General features: G+C 46.1%; 1 protein-coding gene across 2 annotated transcripts in view; it reads left to right on the forward strand.

Annotated features, from left to right (window-relative positions):
- The first annotated feature begins 206 nt into the window (after positions 1 to 206).
- Positions 207 to 22,063, forward strand: part of EGFLAM (EGF like, fibronectin type III and laminin G domains) — a 179,527-nt gene continuing 157,670 nt past the window's right edge. The window contains exon 1 of one of the 2 annotated variants that reach the window (XM_062212122.1): positions 207 to 442. In XM_062212122.1, the coding sequence (XP_062068106.1) occupies positions 346 to 442 (97 nt within the window). In that variant the 5' untranslated portion in view covers positions 207 to 345. The remainder of the gene's footprint in view (positions 443 to 22,063) is intronic. The other variant, XM_062212121.1, reaches the window with a different exon arrangement.

A 22,063-nucleotide genomic window follows, 5' to 3' on the forward strand; every position in this document is an offset into this window, starting at 1 on the left:
AAGGGTTTCACAGCCTGCCCCTCTCCCGCTCGATCGTAATCGCGTCCCCGGGCGAGTGGAGCCTCCCTCCCCGCCGCGCCCAGCCCGGCCCTCCCCGTCGGCCGCCTCCTCCTCCGCCGCCGCCCCCTCCCCGCGAGCAGCCCGGCCGCCCCGAGCCGGCTGCACGCCCCACGCCGACCTCCCGCCCGGCCGCCGTCCGGACTCCCGCGCCGTTTCTGCTCCAGCCGGGTCCGCCCTCCACCCCCTCGCCCCAGCCAGGGGATCCGCCGGGACCGCATCTCCCGGGAGACGCCCTTTCTCTGTGCGCCCGGGACTTGGTGAAACTTTGCCGGAGCCGGCGGCGAAATGGAGGTAATCGGAGGTGTCTTGCTCCGACTCCTGCTCCTGGCTACCAGCCTCCGACCAGGCGCCGTGTCGCTCCGAGCTGCTCTCCGAAAACCAGGTAAGGCGCCCAGTCCTTCCGGGGGACACCACGCCCCGAGCGCCCGGGTCCCGGTGCTGGGCGAGGACGCACAGCGGGCAGTGCACTGCCCCCTCTCTCCCCGGAGCGGCGTCGGCTTAGCCAGCTTCTTGGGCTCTGCTCGAAGCTCAGAGGAGACGCGAGCCTCGCCCTCCCCCAGCCCCGGCCGTTCCAGGGGTGTCTGTCTGTTTTCCAGACACAGTGGAGGTGGTGGTCTCTGTGAAGCTAAGAGTTGGGGCAGCGAGCAGCAATGCTACCTTGATTGCACAGGCTTGCAGCCGTGCCGAGCAGGCAAACAGCTCCTCCTGTGTCTCTAAACATTTTATTGAATTCACATTGTCCCGAGCCCAGCCATTTCCTGTTAAGCGGCTGAAGGTTTGCCTGGAGCCCGCTCTGCCCACGCACCGTGTAGGGACGGGGGTTGTGCTGTTAGGATCTTCTGCCCTTTGGTTCTGCCTGCCCAGAAAAGGGCCCCCAGAGGCTTAGCTGGATGGTATTTTGAACTCCCACCTTTGCGCTGCCATTTCTTCCAAGATGCGTGCGTTGCAGGCTATTACAAAGCGTGGACTGAACGGGAAACCACAGTAACTTGCATTGCCTCCACTTACAGAGCTACAAAGTCTTTGTGTGATTTTGCCCACTGTGTTGCGGCCTGTGTTGTGAGATTGAATCCGAACGTTCTAAAGAATGAAGTTGTAAACATTGTTTCCCAATAACGATTTTTACTTTTTTTTTTTCCCCTGGGACCATATTTAGAATTGTGACCAATCTGTTTTTTCTTAGCTTACTGTGCAAGCAAGATTGTCTTATGGGATTAATTATATCTTGGGAACAATGGAAAACTATATAATATAACTTTATTCGAATACAGTCTGTCAAACCTCCCAGAACGGGTAGCTTGTCTTCACAAATGTTGCTGTAAGAAAGAGGTAAACCAGGGAACATTTATCAGAGGGCAAGCAAAATCATCTTGGGAGGTTCCTCTGTAGCTTACTTAAATACTTTGGCTGCTCAGGATCGCCCCCTTGGTCTCTGGAAATAAGACTTCGCCTTTCAGGGCTGGGAGACAGCCTTCCGTCTTCCGGCTGTATCTTTGCTCACCTGTGCCTTGTCACCTGCCTTGAAATTTAGGGTCATTACCATAACCTGTACCGCACTTCAGTGATGAGCGAGCCCATTTCAGCACCGTTCGATTCATTTTGGGGCTACTGGGAGAAGGGGCGGGAGTATTCTATTAAATTGTTTTTCTTCTGCATGCGCATGCGCGCGCGCACCCCCCCCCCCCCCCAGCATTTCCGAAAAGAACTGCCAGCTTCCCTCCTTCAGACAACCACATCAGGATCAAGTGCGTTCTGCAGGTTTATTCCCATGAGGCCAGCCAGTCGTGGTTTTTGAGTATTGCATGGCGATAGCCATAGTTCTTAAGCATGAGCACTGTAGGTAGCGTTCTTTTAAGGACAGACTTCAATACATTGAAACAGAATTATTGAAAAAAATATATACTTTACAAAAAGCCTGTTGTATAAAAGTGTGTATATAATTCATCATGTTTCCCCCCTTTTTTGGTAGATTTTCTCCTAAAAATATGTTCCTCCTGGCTCATTCAGGCTTTCATCCTGCTGATCTCGCCAGGAATATGCCATGGTGGGCTCTTTGGTTTTATCTGAAGCATAGCTAGGGTTCTGATAGACTCAACTCTACCTGTTAAAGATTTGGGCGTGTTAAAAGCATCGGATTCGAGGTAGAAGCATGTATGTTCAGGCTGGGTTCGGCCGAGAAGAATTTTTTCATTACTTTGTAATTTTATCCAGACATTGGCTTTCAAGTTGGAAAGCTTCTCAGATTAAAATGACAGCTACTTCATAAACTTTAGGGGACATTTTCCTCCTGGGCTCATTTACATCCCTTGGAAAGACTGGTTTTTGATCCGGAAAATTGGTCCAGATGAAAAACTGAATGTGCCCTGCTTGGCTGTGATGTGAACAGCAACCAGCTAATTTATAATCTTCCCCAGACACGAGCAAACCCTGCTTCTATCCATATGGGAGTTTCTCTGTACCTTGTTTCCTCGATAGAAACCGGCCCGTGTGCAGCACTTTGAAGGTGCGGGCGGACCAGAGCAGCTGTTTTGTTTGCATGACCCTCCCCGTCTCTTCACATTCCTACCTCTACTTTTGATAACTACAGCTTTGCTGGAGAAGGCTTGTATTCAAAATTCACCTGACAGTTCCCCATCTCCACTTACCAGTGATGAGGAAAACACCCAAGTAGCAGCTTCAAGCCTGAGCCCAATGTGGGTCCAACACAGGCAACCTCTACCCCAAGGTAGCTGGCTTTCTCACATTGAACATTGATAATGAAGCCTCTGCCTTTGCCAAGACTCCCAGGAAATGCCAGTTTGCAAGTGAAGCCAAATCGAACAATAGCAGGTAGCCCTGGTGCAGGGCTTCGTTGTGCTGAGAGAGCGGGCTGATTCGGATCTGTTTCATCAACTGGTTCACTCTCCAAATGCTCCCAACAGCCGGGGCTAGGCCAGGCTGAAGCAGGAGCCAGGAGCTCCATCTGAGTCTTCCATATGGGCGGCAGGAACCCAAGTGCCCGGCCATCATGTGCTGCCTCTCAGGCACATTTGCAGGAAGCTGGGATCAGAAATGTGGGACAGCTGGGCCATCAACCAGGCACTCTAATATGCAGCACAGGGGTCCTGAGTGGCGGTTTAACCTGCGTTGCTACATTGCTTGGGCGAGCACTGTGATGTATAAGCACTCTCATGCTTAGTAGTGGGGCGTGGTGTCTCAGAGGCAAGGTGATTTCTGGCTTTGTCCACGCTGGCTGGTGCCATTCAAGCCTGCTCGTGTCCTCGTGCGGTAGACAGGACATAGGTCTTTTTTGTCTCTGTAAGGTTCTGACGTTGCCAACTTCAGGGCTGGTCCTGCCATGGTAGGTATGGGGTTTGGTGCCAAGTGCTCAGGATAAGCACTGAGCCCCAGTCGGATGGCTTGCTGGCTTAAAGACCAACCCTCCCAGCCATGGAGCCCGAGGGTGCTGTCTTTCTCCTTAGACAAAACTCATGGCATTGATTAACTTTGGTGTGGCAAGGGGGCTGGAGAATGCAAGTGAGTTCTGCCTTTCCTCTTGCCTGTGTGGGGTGCCTGAGGTGCCAGGGTCCATGGGAGAAGGTCAAGTCAAGGTTCAGAGTTCCTGTCTTTCCTTGGAGGATCTGGGGGTCCACAGGCATCCTTACTGAGACACAGATCTCTAATCATCACTTCTGCTTCCGCGGCACTTCCCTGTCCCTATCCTTGGGTTAAAACGAAGAGCTGGGGAAACTGAGAAGGAGCAAAACAAAAGCCTGGGAAAGAAAAGTCAGCCCACTGGCAGTGTACTTGGTTGGCTGCTGGTAGAGAACATGCACACCTCTTGGTGGTTTCTGCTGCTACTCATGTAGCGCTGAATGGCTAAGGGGTCAGGGGTCAGGGGCCAGGGGTTGAGATCCTGGTCTGCTTCCCTAATACTACACCAATCAACCTGCAATTCACAAGAGACTGATTATTTCTCACTTTTTTAAAAAAAAAAGATTTATTTATTTGAAAGTGTTACACAGACAGCGAGATCTTCCATCCTCTGGTTCACTCCCAGGTGGCCTCAGTGGTCAGGACTGGGTCAGGCTGAAGCCAGGAGCTCCTGGTCTCCCAAGTGGGTAGCAGGGGCCGGAGCACCTGGGCCATCGTTTGCTGCTTTCCCAGGCTATCAGCAGCGAGCTGGATCAGAAGTGAGCAGCCAGGACACGAACTGGCACCCACGTGGGGATGCTGGTGGCAGCTTTACCTGCTATACTGCAATGCTGGTGCCTACTTCCTCAATTATAACTGTCATCCAAGCCCTGTTTCCAAAGCGCGCCCTTTGGGGGTCTCATCTCTCCTGGATACCTCTCCCTGTCCCTTTCCAGTCCACTGCTCTCCATCACAGTGCTGAGCCAAGTGGTCTTGCTTCACAAAGGCCACCAGGGAGGTGATATACATAAATCTTCCCAGCAGGGAGCCACTTGTGCCCTGTGCAGTTGCAACACTGTGGCAGAAATATTTCCCTCTTCATTTGCCAGCCTCTTACCCCTCCTATTGATTTCCACATCATGTCTAATTCCTATAAGAGGCCACCTCTCTGTGTGTCTTTCTCAGTCTTTCCTTTGAGTCCCTGGGTGGTGGACGGGCACAGAGGTCAATGCAGCTTAATGGGAGGCAGTACTTCTTAGAATGCTTTCCCAGGGAAGAGTGATTTGGATGGAAAGGAACTGAGTGGTGTGTTTCTGTTTTTGTTTTTGTTTTCTTCCCCAGAGCTCAGGGCTTTAAAGCTTTAGAATTATTCGGGGAGCTGTTGTCCATCTGTTCATGGATTACTCTATCCCCAAAGTGGCCCGGTGACTCTGAGCCAGATTTCTGGAAGACAAGGTCTCAGGTATCTGAGGCTGAGGTGGGACCTTTGCTTCCCAAGGTTGTCCTGCGAGTATCTTGAATTCCTGTGCCTCATCCACTGGGTCAGCAGGACTGGCGTGTTGCCCAGCTGGCTAGATGACTGATGTGGTGTCTTGATTGCAGCAGGAAGCCTTTTGAGCTGGTCAAGACCTCTGCCATGTGTCTTGGTTTCTGCTTGTCAATCTGCATGTGCTGAAGGTGCACCTGCTATTTCAAGGATAGAAACAGGGTGTGCGGAATCACAGCAGAGCCACAATGATAGTGTGTAGCGGAAGCCGCAGCCCCACCTTGGATGTCACTGATTGTGGCCCTCCCTTTTGAAGATGGACCTGCGTGTGTGGTGGCTTCAGCCTCCTGAAATGAGCAGGAAGTTATTAGCCCCCCTTTTGGAACCTCTGAACCTAGGAAAGGACACAGGGGAAAGTCAAATCAAATTTCTTCCAGAAGAGGGCACTCTGTCCGGGGCTGGCTGTGAGCAGGTCCCAGGCCCCTACCAGGCAAATTATTCCTGAACTTCCTTTGTGGGTAAGAATTTCTAGAGGGCATCCCAGGGCTCTGCTTTTTAACTGGAACTCCAGGTGTCCCGGTGCAGATGCGAGTGATCCACAGCACTGGGGCTCTTCCTCTGCCTGCCGTTCCTTGTAGCTCCACCCCGAGTATACTATACTGCACTGGCAATCTCAGCGTCACTCAGCATCCTTATTGTAACCAGAGCACCCAGGCTCACAGTGGGTTCTTTGCAGGTTGGATTTGGAACTTGTGGACTTCTCCTTCTCCTCTCCTTCATTTATTTGAAAGGAAGGGTTGTGCACAGAGAAGAAGAAACAGTGATCTTTCATCTGCTGGTTCACCTCCCAAATGCCTGTAACAGTCAGGGCTGGGCCAGGCCCAAGCCAGGAGCCTGGAACTCCATCCAGGTCTCCCACACAGGTACAGAGGCCCAAGCACTTGGGCCATCTGCTGCTGCTTTCCCAGGAGCATTAGCAGGGATTTGGATAGGAAGTGGAGCAGCGGGGACTTGAACCAATGCTCTTTTGGGATGCCGATGTTGTTGGCAGAGGCTCAACCTGCTACACCATGACACCAGCCCCTGCAGTCGTCTTCTTCTTCTTCTTCTTCTTTTTTTTTTTTTTTTTTTTTTTTGACAGAGTGGACAGTGAGAGAGAGAGAGACAGAGAGAAAGGTCTTCCTTTGCCGATGGTTCACCCTCCAATGGCTGGTGCGCTGCAGCCGGCGCACCGCGCTGATCCGAAGCCAGGAGCCAAGTGCTTCTCCTGCTCTCCCATGGGGTGCAGGGCCCAAGGACTTGGGCCATCCTCCACTGCACTCCCGGGCAATAGCAGAGAGCTGGACTGGAAGAGGGGCAACCGGGACAGAATCCGGCGCCCCGACCGGGACTAGAACCCGGTGTGCCAGTGCCGCAAGGCGGAGGAGGATTAGCCTATTGAGCCACGGCGCGGGCCCCTGCAGTCTTCTTAAGGCACCTGACGCCCTCCCTGAGCCAGGTCCTTCTCTTCAGCCCAGCATGCTCACGAAAGAAGGAAAGCAGAAAGCTGAGCTATGCTCTACATAACCAACATCTCTATCCCAGAACCCACCCCCCACCACCACCCCCACCTCCAGGCACCCAATTCTTTGAGGCTCTGAAGCTGCTTCCTCCTGGTTGAGCAGGAAGACTTGGGCAGGAGCACAGAGTCACAGGCTCTGACACTTTTGCATTAATTATCTGGTGACATTGAGCAAGATATATAAACTCTGTAAACCCCAGTTTGCTCATCTTTAGAGTGAGGCTAAGGAAATAATCTACCATAACGAGTTACTGGGAGGATAAAGGAGGTAGTAAAAAGTGAGGCATTTAAAAATGTTAGAAGAGTGACATTTGAAGGCAACATTTAAAGAACTGGGATTCTTTAATCTGGATAAGACAAAAACTAAACCTGAAAGATTGCAGGTATATTTCCAGGTTTCAGAAGTCATAAGCATAGCCATTTATGACTTCATGCACTTTTTTCCCTTTACCGTACACGTTCATGTGTGATTCCATGTGACTTAATTTGTATTGAGTTCTTCACATTTGTAATGAATTCTTCAAATACATTGAAATCAGAAAGACTTTCTGGTCAATCATGTACCTCGACTTTCAGTTTGGAAAATGAGTGTGTGGTCTCGCTGGAGAGATTACCTTTGCCAGCTAGTGATCCTGGGGGTAATGGGCGATTTTCCTTGGGAATTGTCTTGGGCAATGCTTAGTAGGGTGTGGAAGGGGAGAGCAGCTCTTCTGGAGAGTTACCACCTAGACTGCTGTGTGGCTGGGAGTCAGTGAAAGTCCTCTTGGAGCTAGAGAGCTAAGAAGTGTTTGGGTCTTGCTCATTGATCAGTTGATTCAAGTAATTCATGAGCCACTACCAGTGGCTTGTAAAAAGACATAGATGGCAGACCGGGCTCACACCTCCTACTAAGGATTCTTCTGCTTGCTCAAATGTAAAAATCCCCTACTCACCCCATGTAACCCCACCAGCTTATTTTAAGAATCAAAGGAAATAAATCAGACTAGTGCTTTGAAAGAGCTGAAGTGCTAAATAAGGAGAGGCTGTTATGGGTGAAGCAGCCCTAATCTGAAAATCCAAAATCTGAAATGCTCCCAATCCTAAACGTTTGGAGCACCAACTTAATGCCACCAGTAGAAAATTCTATACCTGACCTTGTGTAACAGGTGGTAATTAAAACACAGGCACAATGAAAATAGTGCATAGAGTTACCTTCAGGCTACATGGTTAAGGTGAAATGTCAATGAACTTCATTTTTAGAATTGATTCCCATTCCCCAAGATATCTCATAATTCTTATATAAGCAAATATTTCAAAATCTGAAGTCTTTAACACACTTCTGGTCCCAAACATTTTTTATACAAGATGCTCAACCTGTATTATCTAAGACTAGTCGTGGTAATTATTATTATTATCTTGACCAATCAGACCAAGCAAGGATATGCTTTCAGATGCTTCAATCTCATTTCCAGTCTCCCTGCTCTCTACTCACACAGACACTTGACGCTGACTCAACAAATTCTGAGCAACCTAAATTTTAACACTTGTGTTTGCTTACAGGGCACCCAGAATCCCAAATCAGATTTAATGCAATGTTAATGCTATTTATTTTTCTTGGTGCAATAAGTTTATATTAGCCATGTAACGGTTTACATTGTACAAAAGGAGTTGTATCAGCGGGCACTTTTATGTAACATCTGGACAGTTGGAAACATAATACTTAAGCATAACCTGGATTTAAAGCTGTCCATGGCCAGGTGGCTAATTTTATTGATCTTATCTTACACTTAGAAATGGGTCCCATGATCCTTTGCTTGTAATTCTTGGAATGAGCAGAGAAATAAATAAAAAGGGTGATGGCTAGGCATTAGGTACCTGTTGTATTATCTGTGATTTATTTTAAGTTATTCAATATAAATAGTGACCATATGAATTGCTTTAATCTCTCCACTATGGAAGTTTAGTTAATGCTTGAAGAATTCAGGCTGGAGGGCACAGGCCTGGCAGAAGAGTTTACTCTGTTTTCATCTTTCAACAATGATGTGGTACCAGTGGTTACATCTTTGGAACTTCTCTGCCATAGGCAGGAGTTTGCCCTCTGGGATGCAGAGTTATCATTGGAAGCACTTTACTATGGAATTCACTCCCAAAGGGACTGCAAAAATTTTTGGATGATCTCGAAGATTCATGTTAGGAAGTTTTTAATTAGCATAGATTATGTTATATATAATGTTTTCATTGATGAAATCTGTGATTAATTACAAAGATGGTATATCTTCCTCTACTTAAAAAAATTAAATGGGAGAGAGAGAGGAAGAGAGGGAGAGGGAGAGAGAGAGAGAATGTGTATGAGAATGTGTATAAAATAGAGATGGAGAGAGAGGGAGAGCACACTGCTATTTTCTGGTTCACTCCTCCCATGCTTGAATGGCCAGAGCTGGACCAGGGCCAAAGCTGGGATCCAGGAAAGTAATCCAAGTCTCCAGTATGGTGGCAAGAAACCAATTACTTGAGTCGTGGCTGCTGTTTCCCAGGGCGGCATGACATGAAGTTGGAATCAGGAGTGAACACCGGTGCTCCAACATGGGAGGCAGGTGTCTTAACCACCAGGCTAAACGCCTGCTGCCCTCTATTCTTGTGGGAACCTAGAGAATCCAGCAAGTGCAGCTGTTAGGCTACCTCGGAGCTGCTGGATGACATTGGAGCTCCGTGTTCTTCTAACACAGCTATGGATTCACAAGTGTGGCCACCCTAGGTGGTCTGCTTATCTTGCCATTAGGAAACCCATGTATCTGCCTCCACAGGTACAAGGAAGTGCTTGTGGTAATCAGCACAATTAACATTACTTGCTGTAATAAATGTGTCACATCTTGTTGATTTGGGACAAAATTTATTTTTCATCTTTTTCTAAATGCAAAATGTTTGTTTCTGGTTACGCAGCTGTCCTGGGCTCCTTTCCCCCAAGTGGTGATTTTAATCTGTCCACCTTGTAATGCCACCATCTTCAAAATGGGCCTCCAATGTGGAAAGCAAAGTAAAAAAAAAAAAAAAAAAAGGCTTGTATGAGAGAGAATTTTATGTGCAAGGCAGGAGCATAGTCATGTGGCCCCAACCTAACTGTAAGAATTCTGGGAAATGTAGGTCAGCTGTGTACACGGGAAGAAAAGAATTTTAGTGTGCTTTGGTATCCCTAAAAAGAGGCTTGACCAAATTTTTTTAAAAGATTTTGTTCATTTACTTGAGAGGTAGAGCTACAGACAGAGAGGGAGAGACACTAGTTCACTCCCCAAATAGTGGCAACAACTGGAGCCGGGCTGATCTGAAGCTAGGAGCCAGGAGCTTCTTCCAAGTCTTCCACTTGGGCATAGGGGCCCAAGTCTTGGGCCATCTTTGTACTGCTTTCCCAAGCTATAGCAGAGAGCTGGATCGGAAGAGGAGCAGCCTACTACACCGCAGTGCTGGCCCTGCTCCACCACATTTAAAAGAGCAGGTTATATGATAATTTTTGTTTCTTGTTGCTCATGCATATCTGTGTTGTGTCAGAATTTGGTCTGGAAATTGCTTTCATTGTGATGTACAACTTGGTTGGAAAGCAAATAGCTATCATCTGTTTTTACTTGCTAGGGACCAAAATAACCTAAAAAATAAGCAGTGGAATGGACTTAGGTCAGTGTGCAATGGAGTTAAAAAATATGTATATGGCTGAGTAAGTATATGCTATATGTTATTACCTGTGTCCTAAATTTTGCAAAAAGGGCTTCATTTAAATCTCTTGCAAAAAGGTAAGCCGACTACTCAGTGGATTAGAGTGAGTTTCTTAGACCCACAACTATGACTCTTACTACTCCCCACTCAGTCATCTCAAAATTCTTTCTATTTATGCCCCACAACAAAAGGAACTGTTCCTGGTAGCATAATTTATTGAGAGATGCTTCTTAAAATATAAAAATCACCTTGTAGACACCACAGCCTGCTTTGATGAGAATAGGGCGGACTAATCTCAACAACCATAAATTGATCCATTCCGTTGAACCCATACTGGCCAAGGCCCTTTCATGGAGTGGATGTCATTTGAGCTTTGTGATCCTTGTTCTCCTGGAGAATCAGGGCAGGTGATGTAGCAGGAAGGAAGCACACATAATCCGGATGTAAACCTAGGTTGCCTGACCCCTAATGCTTGTTACTTCCTTTCCAAAGGTGTTGCCGCAGTAAACAGATGAGGGTCTGTTCATTGCAACATATGCATCTCGCTCTGCAGCCAGACGAGACACTTCCTCATGCATCTAACCTCTCTTGGAGGGGCTGTGTGTCACCAGACTTTGTGTCGAAGGAGCTGTGATCTGTGCTCGGCCATGCTCCTGGCTGATTGGTGTGGGGGGCTGGGTTGGTTGGAGGGCAGTGTGGGATTAGGGGGATTGGAATGCTATTCTGAAAAATACTTGATGACATGGGCTGCTTGCTACTGAAAAACAGGTATAGCAGCTGGAGAAGAGCCTCAGAATCCTCCTAAGTGTCTAGAAGATTCTTTGGGGGTCTTAGGGCGCAGCCAGATGACTCAGCCAGGCTTAAGCTTTCTACCCCTTCACCATTCAGCCATCTTTATTAGCAACTGCTGTTTTTTAGACTGTTAGTGTGATGCTTTTCAGAGTTTATCATTCAAGTCTCAAGACCTTCTGTTAGTTTCTCAAATGTCTCTTTGATATTCTGGGAGATTAAACTCCACTGAGTTGGTGTAGCTAAATAAATAAATCATTAGTTTGAAAAGAGCATTTATTTAACAGCTATTTTAAAGTAATTCAAAGGCTTTAGCCACAACCAACACACATATCCCATCCCTTCAGCTTGTAAGAATTGTAACAAGACTTTCACCAGAACACTCTGGGTTTGAATTCTAGCTTTAAAATGTGTTACTGTCTGATCCCAGATAGAGTACATGGTCTCTGCGTGCCTTAGATTTGTTGTCTGAAAGTTAAGGCTCATAATGCCAACTGCTTGGGTCTTGTGTGGTAACTGAATGACGTAGGATGGCTGGAGATAAGCTCGTGAAAGAACCGAAATATGTGGCATGTAAGGGGCAACCCAAAGTTGGTACACACTGATCAGGTTCATTATACTTTGTAGAGTATATGCCCAGATAGTAGTTTTTTTTCATGTTTCATATAGTGTGATATAGTCTGTTAAACATTGACACAAATGCATAATGGAGTTAGGTGCCCATGGAAATGGAGATGAAACGAATTTCATTTCTTTAATGTCATATGATGCATTCTTAGAATTTATGGCACCAAATGATGACTTTGGGTGTCTAGATTAGTCACAAACTTCATGTCACTGATGAAAGATCCAGAATCAGCCTCTGGTTTCATAAAAATGACCAACATTTATTTTGGGCTTTGTCCAAAATTAAGAGTGGATCAAGCCACAGTGGTAGGAATGGGCCTCCCTATTTCAACTAAGTGACTCCAAAACTCCAAAACGATTCTTTGCAATTGGAATATAAAAAATATTCCTTAGCTACCTTCTTTACTGTGGGATTAAGAGAATAAATGTTAAAGATGCTATCTATGATGTCTGCCCTCCCTTCTTACTGCCAGAATGATCTCCCCAAGATGCAGTTGTCATCCTGTAACTTTTTTTCTTTGAAGATTTATTTATTTGCAATTCAGAGTTACACAAAGAGAGAAGAGGCAGAGAGAGAGAGAGGGGTCTTCCATCTGATGGTTCACTCCCCAATTGGCTGCAATGGCTAGAGCTGCACTGATCCAAAGCCAGGAGCCAGGAGCTTCTTCTGTGTCTCCCAAGTGGGTGCAGGGGCCCAAGGACTTGGGCCATCTTCTGCTTTCTCAGGCCATAGCAGAGAGCTGGATTGGAAGTGGAGCAGCCAGGCCTCGAACCAGCGCCCATATGGGATGCTGGCGCTTCAGGCCAGGTTGTTAACCCACTGAGCCACAGCGCCAGCCCCCATCCTGTAACTTTTGTACTTTATATACTCCTCGTATATTCTTCTTGCTCCCTACTACCTTCTAAACGCTAAAGCTGGGCATCTAAGGTATCACAGTGTGGTCCCAACTTGCTTTCCTGTCTTCTCATGGAATCCACAGCCTGTGTTCTAGCCAAGCCACATCTCTGCTTTTACAGAGACCTCCTTTTTGCTTTCCTTGAGCTGAATCATGTCCACATGTTGCTCTCCCACCCCCAACATTGGAATAGCCTTCCCTCATCTTTGCCCATAGAAATGCAATGACCCCCTGTTCTGTGGTCTTTGTGTACTCTCCCCTTCTAAAGTCATCCATCTCCCATTCTGCCTTTCATTATGTTGTAGGTATACCTGATTCCTGTCTTCTCTCAGATTTATAGCTTTGTCAAGAAAAGCCCTATGACTTCTGAACCTTTATTTTCCCTCTGTTGCCCATTGAAGTGTCTTGCATGTGGTCAGCCTTTCTTAGACAGCTCCAGAATGGGAAGCGATGGCCTCATTTTGGGCAAATACATTTTCACCTCGTGTGATTAATTTGATCCTGCTCCCAGCTCCTGGATTCATTTCCTTCCTCTAGCACAATACAGAAAGGGTGTCACCTCCACGTGCCAACATTTCTGTTCAATCTACACAGACATTCGAAAACCCACACTGCAATGCGATTTAGAGAAAATAATGCCCCAGGGAGCAAGTCTACAGCAGTATGTAATTTAAATCTCACCTCCATGCTGCCAAAGGATATTGGAATTGCAGGGTTTTAAGGAGACTCTGATGGAGTCCATGCTGTGAAATATGTCATTTTTGATATCCAGAAAGCAAGTAGAGGTTGAAGTAACACATGGAGCTGCCTCCGACCTGCCTTTATCATGTCTTCAGAGGTTAAGAAGCAAAGTCAGCCCCATTTACTCATACATCAAAGACAGTGGGCGAGGAGGGGTTAAAACAGCCCAATGTTCACCACCGCCACCCCCCTTTCCCCATCTGTCTTTAAAACCAAAGGAAAATGAGGTTTGTGTGGGAATGACATCAGCGCTATGACAGAGAAGGTCAGGTCGCAGGAGGAGGGACGAAGCCAGTGCCTCTCATGTAATGAGATCTGACTGTGAGGTCGCCAGGGAGAGAGTCCTCCAGTTCTTCAATGTTCTTCTGTACTTTTTATTGTGCTGACCCTGTCTTGCTTACAAAGATCAATTCTGTAATCCCTGCAACATAAAGCAGCCAAAAGCTAGGCTTGTTGGCAAAGGTTTTCTTTAGGTTTTGTTTTGTAAGGACCATGGTACCTGACAAATTGAACGCCCCTGGGCAACCCGATGGAAAACAACCAATTGATTGACTCATTCATCAATTGATTTCTTGAGGGGCGTGTGGATGTATATGAAAACCAGCTGCATTATAATAGCAATTACAAATGAGCCAAAGAAACAACCTGATGCTGAAGTTTGAGGCCAAGTATACTGATGTTTGAAATTGTCTTTGAATGACATCAAAAAGTAAGATTCACTGATGGATGGACAAAGGGATAGATTGTTGGATTTGTTATGAAAATGCAAGTACAGGAAAATATTAGTGGTGGAATCCAGGTGGTGAGTACAGACATGTTCTCTCTAGAAATCTTTCACTTTTCTGCACGCTTGAATGGTTTCATAATAAGGTGAGAGAAAAGATGAACCAATAGGAAGGAAACAAGCTTCTACACCTTTTTTGCCCGTGACAAGTGCCGTTCCAACATTCTCTGCCCTGCACCCACATGCTGGTGGGCTTTCTACTGGTGTCCTCACTCCACAGTTAACCTGAGCGCTTGGGGATGGCCTTGCCCTCTGGCTTCTTTTGGGCGCTGCCAATGGAAGACAGTGGAAGGAGGTCAGAGGAGAGGAAGGAAGAGAACTGATTTTCCCCTGACTCCTCCCTCCTTGGACACCGCTTCACTGGCAGCCACTGTGTTTCAGCAAAAGTGCAGCTCATGGCCCTCCGTGGCGTCCCACCCTAACTCCAGTGTCACTCTTTTCTGGCTACACATTTAGCCCCGGGGTAGTGACAGTGCTCAGTGCTGCTGGTCTCTGGCTTCCTCAGTACCCCGTGGCTCCTTAAAGTGGCACACACCTCTGTAAGTAGTCTTTTAATTAAAATCTTCTTTTAATTATGTAAATTCTTCTTCCTGCTGGGACCCTAATTGATACCTTTGATACTACTGCTTTGTAATACATGCCCTATTTCCACGATTTTCCTCCTTAGGCATACCCGTAAGGTTTTGATCTGTGTTTAGCTTGCATTCAGATTCTCTGAGGATCAGGTCTGATTTAGCTTACAGATGCCTGTTGTAAATTCATGGAGTAACTGTTGTAGTAGAAATCTTGATTGTTCAAGGATGAACTTGGCCTCTGGGCCTAGCACCACTGGCCACTTGGATAGCAGCACCTTGAGACCCCATGGTCTGACATAGTGTGTGGGGTTGGATGTTGAGATACGATTACAGTGATGGCCAGGTCCTGTGAGCAAGGTCTAGAGATCTCGTGTACAACCTTGTGCCTGCTGACAATATTATACTTTACCCTTAAAATCTATCACAGCCTAAGTCTTATAGTACCTGCTCTTACCATGATGAAATAAAAACACAAATTAAAATATATTCCTTCCATTTCATTTATTATGCTAAACTTGTATTAATGTATGAACTAACTTAAATGATAAATAAGCATCATATCTAGTGTTACCAGATAAAATACAGGGTGCCTGGTTGAATTTTGATGTCAGGTAAACAATAAATACTTTTATTTTAAAAATCTATTGGATCAAACAAATAATTTTCTTTAAAAGTCTTTATTTATTTATTTGAGGGACTGAGAGAGAGAGAGACAGAGACAGACAGAGAGTGAGAGAGAGAGAGATTGAAATTGATTTTATTCATCAACAATGGGAGTCACTGTGCACCTACTCCCCATGTAGGATCTCTGTCCTTAATGTGTTGTACTATGTGAATTAATGGTATAACTAGTACTCAAACAGTACTTTATACTTTGTGTTTCTATGTGGGTGTAAACTGTTGAAATCTTTACTTAGTATATACTAAGTTAATCTTCTGTATATAAAGATAATTAAAAATGAATCTTGATGGGCCGGCGCCGCGGCTCACTAGGCTAATCCTCCGCCTTGCGGCGCCGGCACACCAGGTTCTAGTCCTGGTCGGGGCACCAGATTCTGTCCCGGTTGCCCCTCTTCCAGGCCAGCTCTCTGCTGTGGCCAGGGAGTGCAGTGGAGGATGGCCCAAGTGCTTGGGCCCTGCACCTGCATGGGAGACCAGGAGAAGCACCTGGCTCCTGCCATCGGATCAGCGCAGCGCGCCAGCCGCGGCGGCCATTGGAGGGTGAACCAACAGCAAAGGAAGACCTTTCTCTCTGCCTCTCTCTCACTATCCATTCTGCCTGTCAAAACAAACAAACAAACAAACAAACAAAAAACAACAACAACAAAAAATGAATCTTGATGAAGAATGGGATGGGAGAGGGAGTGGGAGATGGGATGGTTGCAGGTGGGAGGGAGGTTATGGGGGGAAAAGCCATTATAATCCAGAAGTTGTACTTTGGAAATTTATTAAATAAAAGTTGAAAAAAAAAAAAGAGATTGATTCCATTCACTTGCTTGTTCACTTTCAAAATCCTGCAGTGACCCAGGGCCATAGCCAAGTGAGGATGCAATTCATTTCTCCTACATGGGTGACAGGAGCCCACTCACCTAAGCCATCACTGCTGCCATCCGGGGAAGCTGGAGTCCAGGGAAGCTGAGTGTCAAACCCAGGCACTCTGAGCCGGGATGTGTGGTTATCCGGGATGTGGGTTAGTGACTTCACCACTAGGATGGATGCCTGGCCCCAAACAAATAATATTCTGTAACAAAATATTTCATGGGACATACTTATACCAAAAAAGTCGTTGTTCACCTGAAATTCGGATTTGCCTCGGCATTCTGTGATGCTTTTGTTTGCTCAATCTAGCTATGCCAATCATAGCATAGTCAGAGTAGGGTGTCACACTTGCTCGGTCTCAGTGCCTCTCCTGCTTGGCAGTAAGAGCCACGTGTCTTTGTGTGGGAGCGGCACAGGGAGGAACCTGAGCATGACATTTCTGGAAGAAGACTGATCGGAGTCTGACTCTGGCTCTGCTCATTGCAGTTGGGTGAGTTGGGGCCAGAGAATCAACCCTCCCCAAAGCTCACTACCCTCTCCCAATAGAGTGGGTTCATAGGCAGAACTTGCAGGTTTTCTGGAAGATGGACCAAAAATGAATTTACTGTTTCGATATGCTGTTGCTATGAAATTAGATAGAGTTATCATTTTGTTGTTCTTTCTATTCAAGTAAAAATAACAATGGTAAAACAGTTCTAAGAATCCAGATGTTTCTGGACACATGTGAAGGGAAGGGAAGTTAATGCTTCGCTTCTTGAGAAAGTCTCCATGAACTCAAGCTAACCTCTTAAAACTCCAGTAATTTGACCTAATGGGAAAGACCTCAGAACACTTGGACTTTCTCCCACTGCTCTTTAGTTTTAGCTTTTTGCTGAGTTTTATGTTCTTGATATTTTTTGGACTTTGTTCTAATTCCTGGGCTTTAAATGTCTCGTAGCTCACGTTCTTCTGAGTAGTACAGTTGAACATTCCTGTTACTGAAACCGAAAATGACTAATTAGGTCATACCCATTGTCTTAGTTTGGAATCTCCAGCAACAGAACTTAAGGCAAAGATTTGAATGAAAATAGTTTATTTGAGAAGTGCAAACAAAACAGCAAATGGGTCAGGAGGCAGGAAGGCCACAAAGGTTTTCTTATCAAGTGAGTTACAGGAGGACAATTGGAGCTTAAATCCCTGAAGAGCTCTAGAGCGTGGTTTGGAACACATGGCTGTTAGCCCACCTGGGAAGTGAGTAGGTGTGGCAGCTGGGGTATTTATGCCGGTCCCATCATTCTCTGATGGGCAGCTACCAGGAAGGTGGCTGTTCATTCCCCACACTCCCATTTGGCCAGGCTTATGGGCAGAGGAAGGATTCTGCCTGCACCAGGCAAGAAGTTGCAGATCCTGGTGGTCGGAAGCAAGCTGAGCAGCTGTGAGGTGATGAGGCCTGTGAGGTTGTGGCAGATAGCGGCAGTTCTCCCAGACCTATAAATGACCATTTTGACTTGGAAACGCAACCCTGAATGTCAGTTTGATAGAACACTGTCCCCTCAACACAGGCACATGCACACAGGGTTTATATATGTGATGGGAAGAAGACAAAAAGTTGATTGGAACCTCCAAACCCTGAATTCCAGTTCTCAGTCCCCGTGTGCAAAGGGATTTTTCACTGGAAAAAAGTCTCGACATCAACTTCCAAATTTTGACTAAGCCACCAGTTCTGCAGTGGCTGATACCCAGGGAGGACAAGTGCTTAGGGCTGAGATCTGAAAGCCAGCACCACTGATAACTGGGATAGCAAAAACAAAAATCTGTATTCATTTGTGCTAGTTGAAAAGACCAATAGGAATTTGTCTTTGTTCCTTATAGTTATGCCTTATTGTTTAGAACTTGTTTCTAGGACATTGATTGTTATAATGAGGAAGAATCCATATTTATGCTTAAAGGTTGGGCCTTCACAAAACAATAAAGCTCACTGGCAGTTATGTAGTACCCGCTGATTATATGCATAGTGGTTAGCATAGGTAAGTCCAGGTAATAGCACAGCCCCCTGGGCTGGCATCATAGAATCCCTGGATGTGAGTGCTAGATGGGACATGAAGGGTAACTGGCTCACCCTGTATGGGCTAGAGAATCACACAGCTAGTTGGGGTAGAATCTGCACTGGGACCCAAGTCTTCCGACCCCTGGTCTTTGTGCAGCATCAGAATGCCTGCCTGGGAGGACCTCTGCAGCGTGCTCTGAGGTGAGGCACCTGTGAAGGGGAAATTTGTGTCATAGGACAGTGTCAGTGGCTTAGTTAATCACTTGGCTTGCCTCTCATTGTTGGGGATAACCTTGAGGAATTAATCCACTATGGCAGGGCTCCAGAACCTTTTTTTAAAAATACAGTTCCAGCCATACCTCTTGGAGCACTCCCTTGTATAGAATTCATTCCTTACAGCCAAGTTAGCAAAGTTATTTTGGAAAGGGCCAGATAGTACAGATTTCATTTCTCTCTATTTATTGACTCTGTCACAGCTACTCTTCTCTGCCATTATAGAACAAAAGCAGCCATAGGTAATATGTAAATGAACGTGCATGTCTGTGTTTCAATAAAACTTTATTTATAAGCACAGGGTGAGGGCCAAAATCGGGATGGAAAAAAGAAATCTGGTTAATGAGCAGTAGAGTACTAGAACTCTGGTCTGCCTGAAGCCCTCGGGCAGCGCACACCAGCAGACCGGCTGCTCTCTTGTATTTGCTCCCTCTGCAGTCTTTGCTCATTCATTAGCAATATTAGTATCTGCTTTTCCTGCCCAAAGTTTCATTTCCTGGCAAATAGTTTGATTCATTTCCCAAAGACTGGATTGCGACAGTGGTTGAGCTGTGTGCTATGCTAGACATGAAAGCAGGTCCAGAGGAGGTGGACTCTGGTAATTGCAGAGGTTTCGCTTTAATTGCAAACACTCCTGAGAAGATAGCGCCATCTGGGGCAGGCAGTGTTGCATAGTGGGTTAAGCTGCTTGGGTCACAACCTGTATCCCATATTGCAGTGCCTTGTTGGAGTCTGGGATACTCCACACTTCTTTATTATTCATGCATTCATTCATTTATTCATTTGACAGAGTTAGAGAGAGAGAGAGCAAGCGAGCCCAAGTGCGCTCTTCCTTCTGCATGTTCACTCCTCGGATAGCTGCAATGGCCAGGGCTGGGCCAGGCCGACGGCAGGAACTAGGAACTTCATCCAGGTCTCTGACATGGGTACAGGGGCCCAAACACTTGAGACATCTTTTGCTGATTTTCCCAGGCCAATAGCAGGGAGCTGGATCAGAAGTGGAGCAGCTGGGACAAGAACTGGCACCTATATGGGATGCCAGCACTGCAGGCAGTGGCTCTACTGGTTACACCACATAGCCAGCCCCTACTCTGTACTTCTGATCCAGCTTCCTGTTGTAGTACATCTGGGAGGCAAGAGATGGTGGCCCAAGCACTTGGGTTCCTGCAACACATGTGGGAGATGCAGGTGGAGTTCTTGACTCCTGGCTTCAGCCTGGCCCAGCCCTGGCTGTTCTGAGTATTTGGGGAGTGAACCAGTAGATAAAATAGCACTCTCTCTCACTCTCTCACTCTCGCTCGCTCTCTATCTCTCCCCCTCTCTCCCTTCCCCCCCCCTTGTCTCTCTCCTTCCTTCTCTGCCTTTCAAGTAAATCTTTAAACAAGACATCCCTCAGTCAGCCCTCTGCTTGCGATACATGACTCTATCCAAAATACACAAACATAGAAAATCTTATGGACTTGATTCATATCCTAGAACCCCCATTCTGCTCATATTTCAAAATAATTATAATAGCTCAGTTATAAAGGGAGAGTAACTCAGTTATTATCAAGAATAATTATTTCCATATAATTACAGTAGAGACTCTTATTCATTCCAATAGAATTGGCTACTTAATTAAAAAAGTTAAGAGGATGATTTTCGCATAGATTTTATTCCATTTTATTTTGAGTTAAAAAGTAGTAATGGGAGGTGTATTTGGCAATGTTGAGATGTAGGCAAAGCCTTTTTTTTTTTTTAAATAAGAGCCCCGCAGTTGGGGTTCTTGGTCAACCTTCAAGCACACACTATAGTCATAGTCCATTCTCTCCATGGAAAATGTCTCTAGATTTCTCCATCTTGGAGTTGTAGCAACTGCTTTTAGGAATCACCCACTTCCATGAAGTTATTCTAAAGCAGTCAATTTCGTTTTCACAAACGCAACTTCTTCTTGGTATACTTGTATTTCATCTGTTTACAAAATAAAAGGTCATGTGATTAAAATACCAACTGGGAACCTCACAGCCGATACTTGGCAGGCACTCCACACATGTAGCTGTGGAGGGCAGGGGAGCAGGTGTACAAGGGCCTTACAGAAAGTGTCCCCTAGCCGGCCCCAAGCCTTCCATGGGGCTTTGGCACCTGTCAGCATAGGTCCTTGTCTATTTGGTAGAGAGAATGGAGGCTGTTGGTTCATGCAGGAAGTAACCAAGGTAGACTTTATTTTGTTCACAGCAGTTTAAAAAGCTGATGTGTTTAGGGTTGTTGAGAATAGATTTCCTTCCCTCTTGTTCACGCTCTTGTTTTACTCAGGTAATCTCTTCAGAGTAGGCTACGCACAAGCTTTGGCCAAACTCTAACAAAATTGTCAATAGAATTTGCCTTGTTGGTGTTCCAATCGATGGAATTCTTTACAATGAATAACCAGTTATTCCTAAAACCTGCCTCTTCTGTTCTGATACACACATGTAAAAATTATGGTGATCAGAAACCTCAGGATTTAAAAAAGAAACCTAAGCATTTACACAGTTCTATTATAGGGCAATTTTATTTTGGGCAGTTGAAACAGCAACATGTTTATTCCTCTTACCATCCCTTTGAAGTGACCATCTTGAAGAGATGGAGGCAGAGAGAGGTTAGGTAAGAGTCAAGATTTCAACAAAGCAGGCTGGGCTGGAGCCACATCTCCCTTCTGCTTTTGCAGGCTCAAGTTGCTCTACAGAGGGAGGGATGGAGACGTGACCAACATGAACACCCAGAGACTCAAATCTTCTACATGTACAATTCACTCCAATAGGCACAAACAGTAGGCTCTCAGCAAAGTGTAATAGGAGATGTCAGCATCTGGGAGGTAAGGCAGGCACAGCTTCCTGAGTCACTCTGTTTTGCAAGGAAGAAGTGCTTGAGTTGGTGGCCATGGTAGACTTCCAGCTCAATGTGAAGTCCTGCCAGGCCATCTCACGACACTTTCCATGGATTATAACTAGGAAATGTGGCATTAGTCCTGCATAGAGAATCTGTACCTCCAAAATGATGACCATAGGTTCACCTGCTCAGAAAGTCATGTCCAGTCTAAACAGACCGAGAAGGGATTAGCCACAGCAGACTTGGCTGGGGCCCACCACAGAGCTCTTGCCAAGTCAGGGACTTGATCTCTTATATGGTGTTCATGAGCTTTAGATAAGAGATGTCTATGAGGACAATGATAGAAATATAGGAGATTGACAAACTGTAATAATAATAGACGGTGTTTTTTATGGTGCTTCAGGGTTTGACTCTTGTCTGTGTGGTCACCATCGCCACTGGTGTGATTTATCCTCAGCAATAGAGTCTAGAGTCAGACCTATTTTACAATCCTGCCTCCTAGACTTGTTACCTTGAGCAACTTCCTTACTCTTTCTGAGCCCCAGGGGCTTTTTGGAATGCATGAAATAGGGGTAAATCAATTACCTTTTTGGAGTTTTGTGAGTTAAGTCATATAATGCCTATGGTGTGCCTAGCACAGAGCTGTAGCTTACATTACATTCAAGGCAGATCTCCATTGTATATGCAAATGAACTCAGAAAGGTTGATGGGAGTAGCAGAACCAGACCGCTTGCCTTCCAGCTCTTAGACCAGTGATCTTGTAGCCCACTGTATAGAGGCTGGCA

This window comes from Lepus europaeus, chromosome 15, assembly GCF_033115175.1.
Source record: "Lepus europaeus isolate LE1 chromosome 15, mLepTim1.pri, whole genome shotgun sequence".
NCBI lineage: Eukaryota > Metazoa > Chordata > Mammalia > Lagomorpha > Leporidae > Lepus > Lepus europaeus.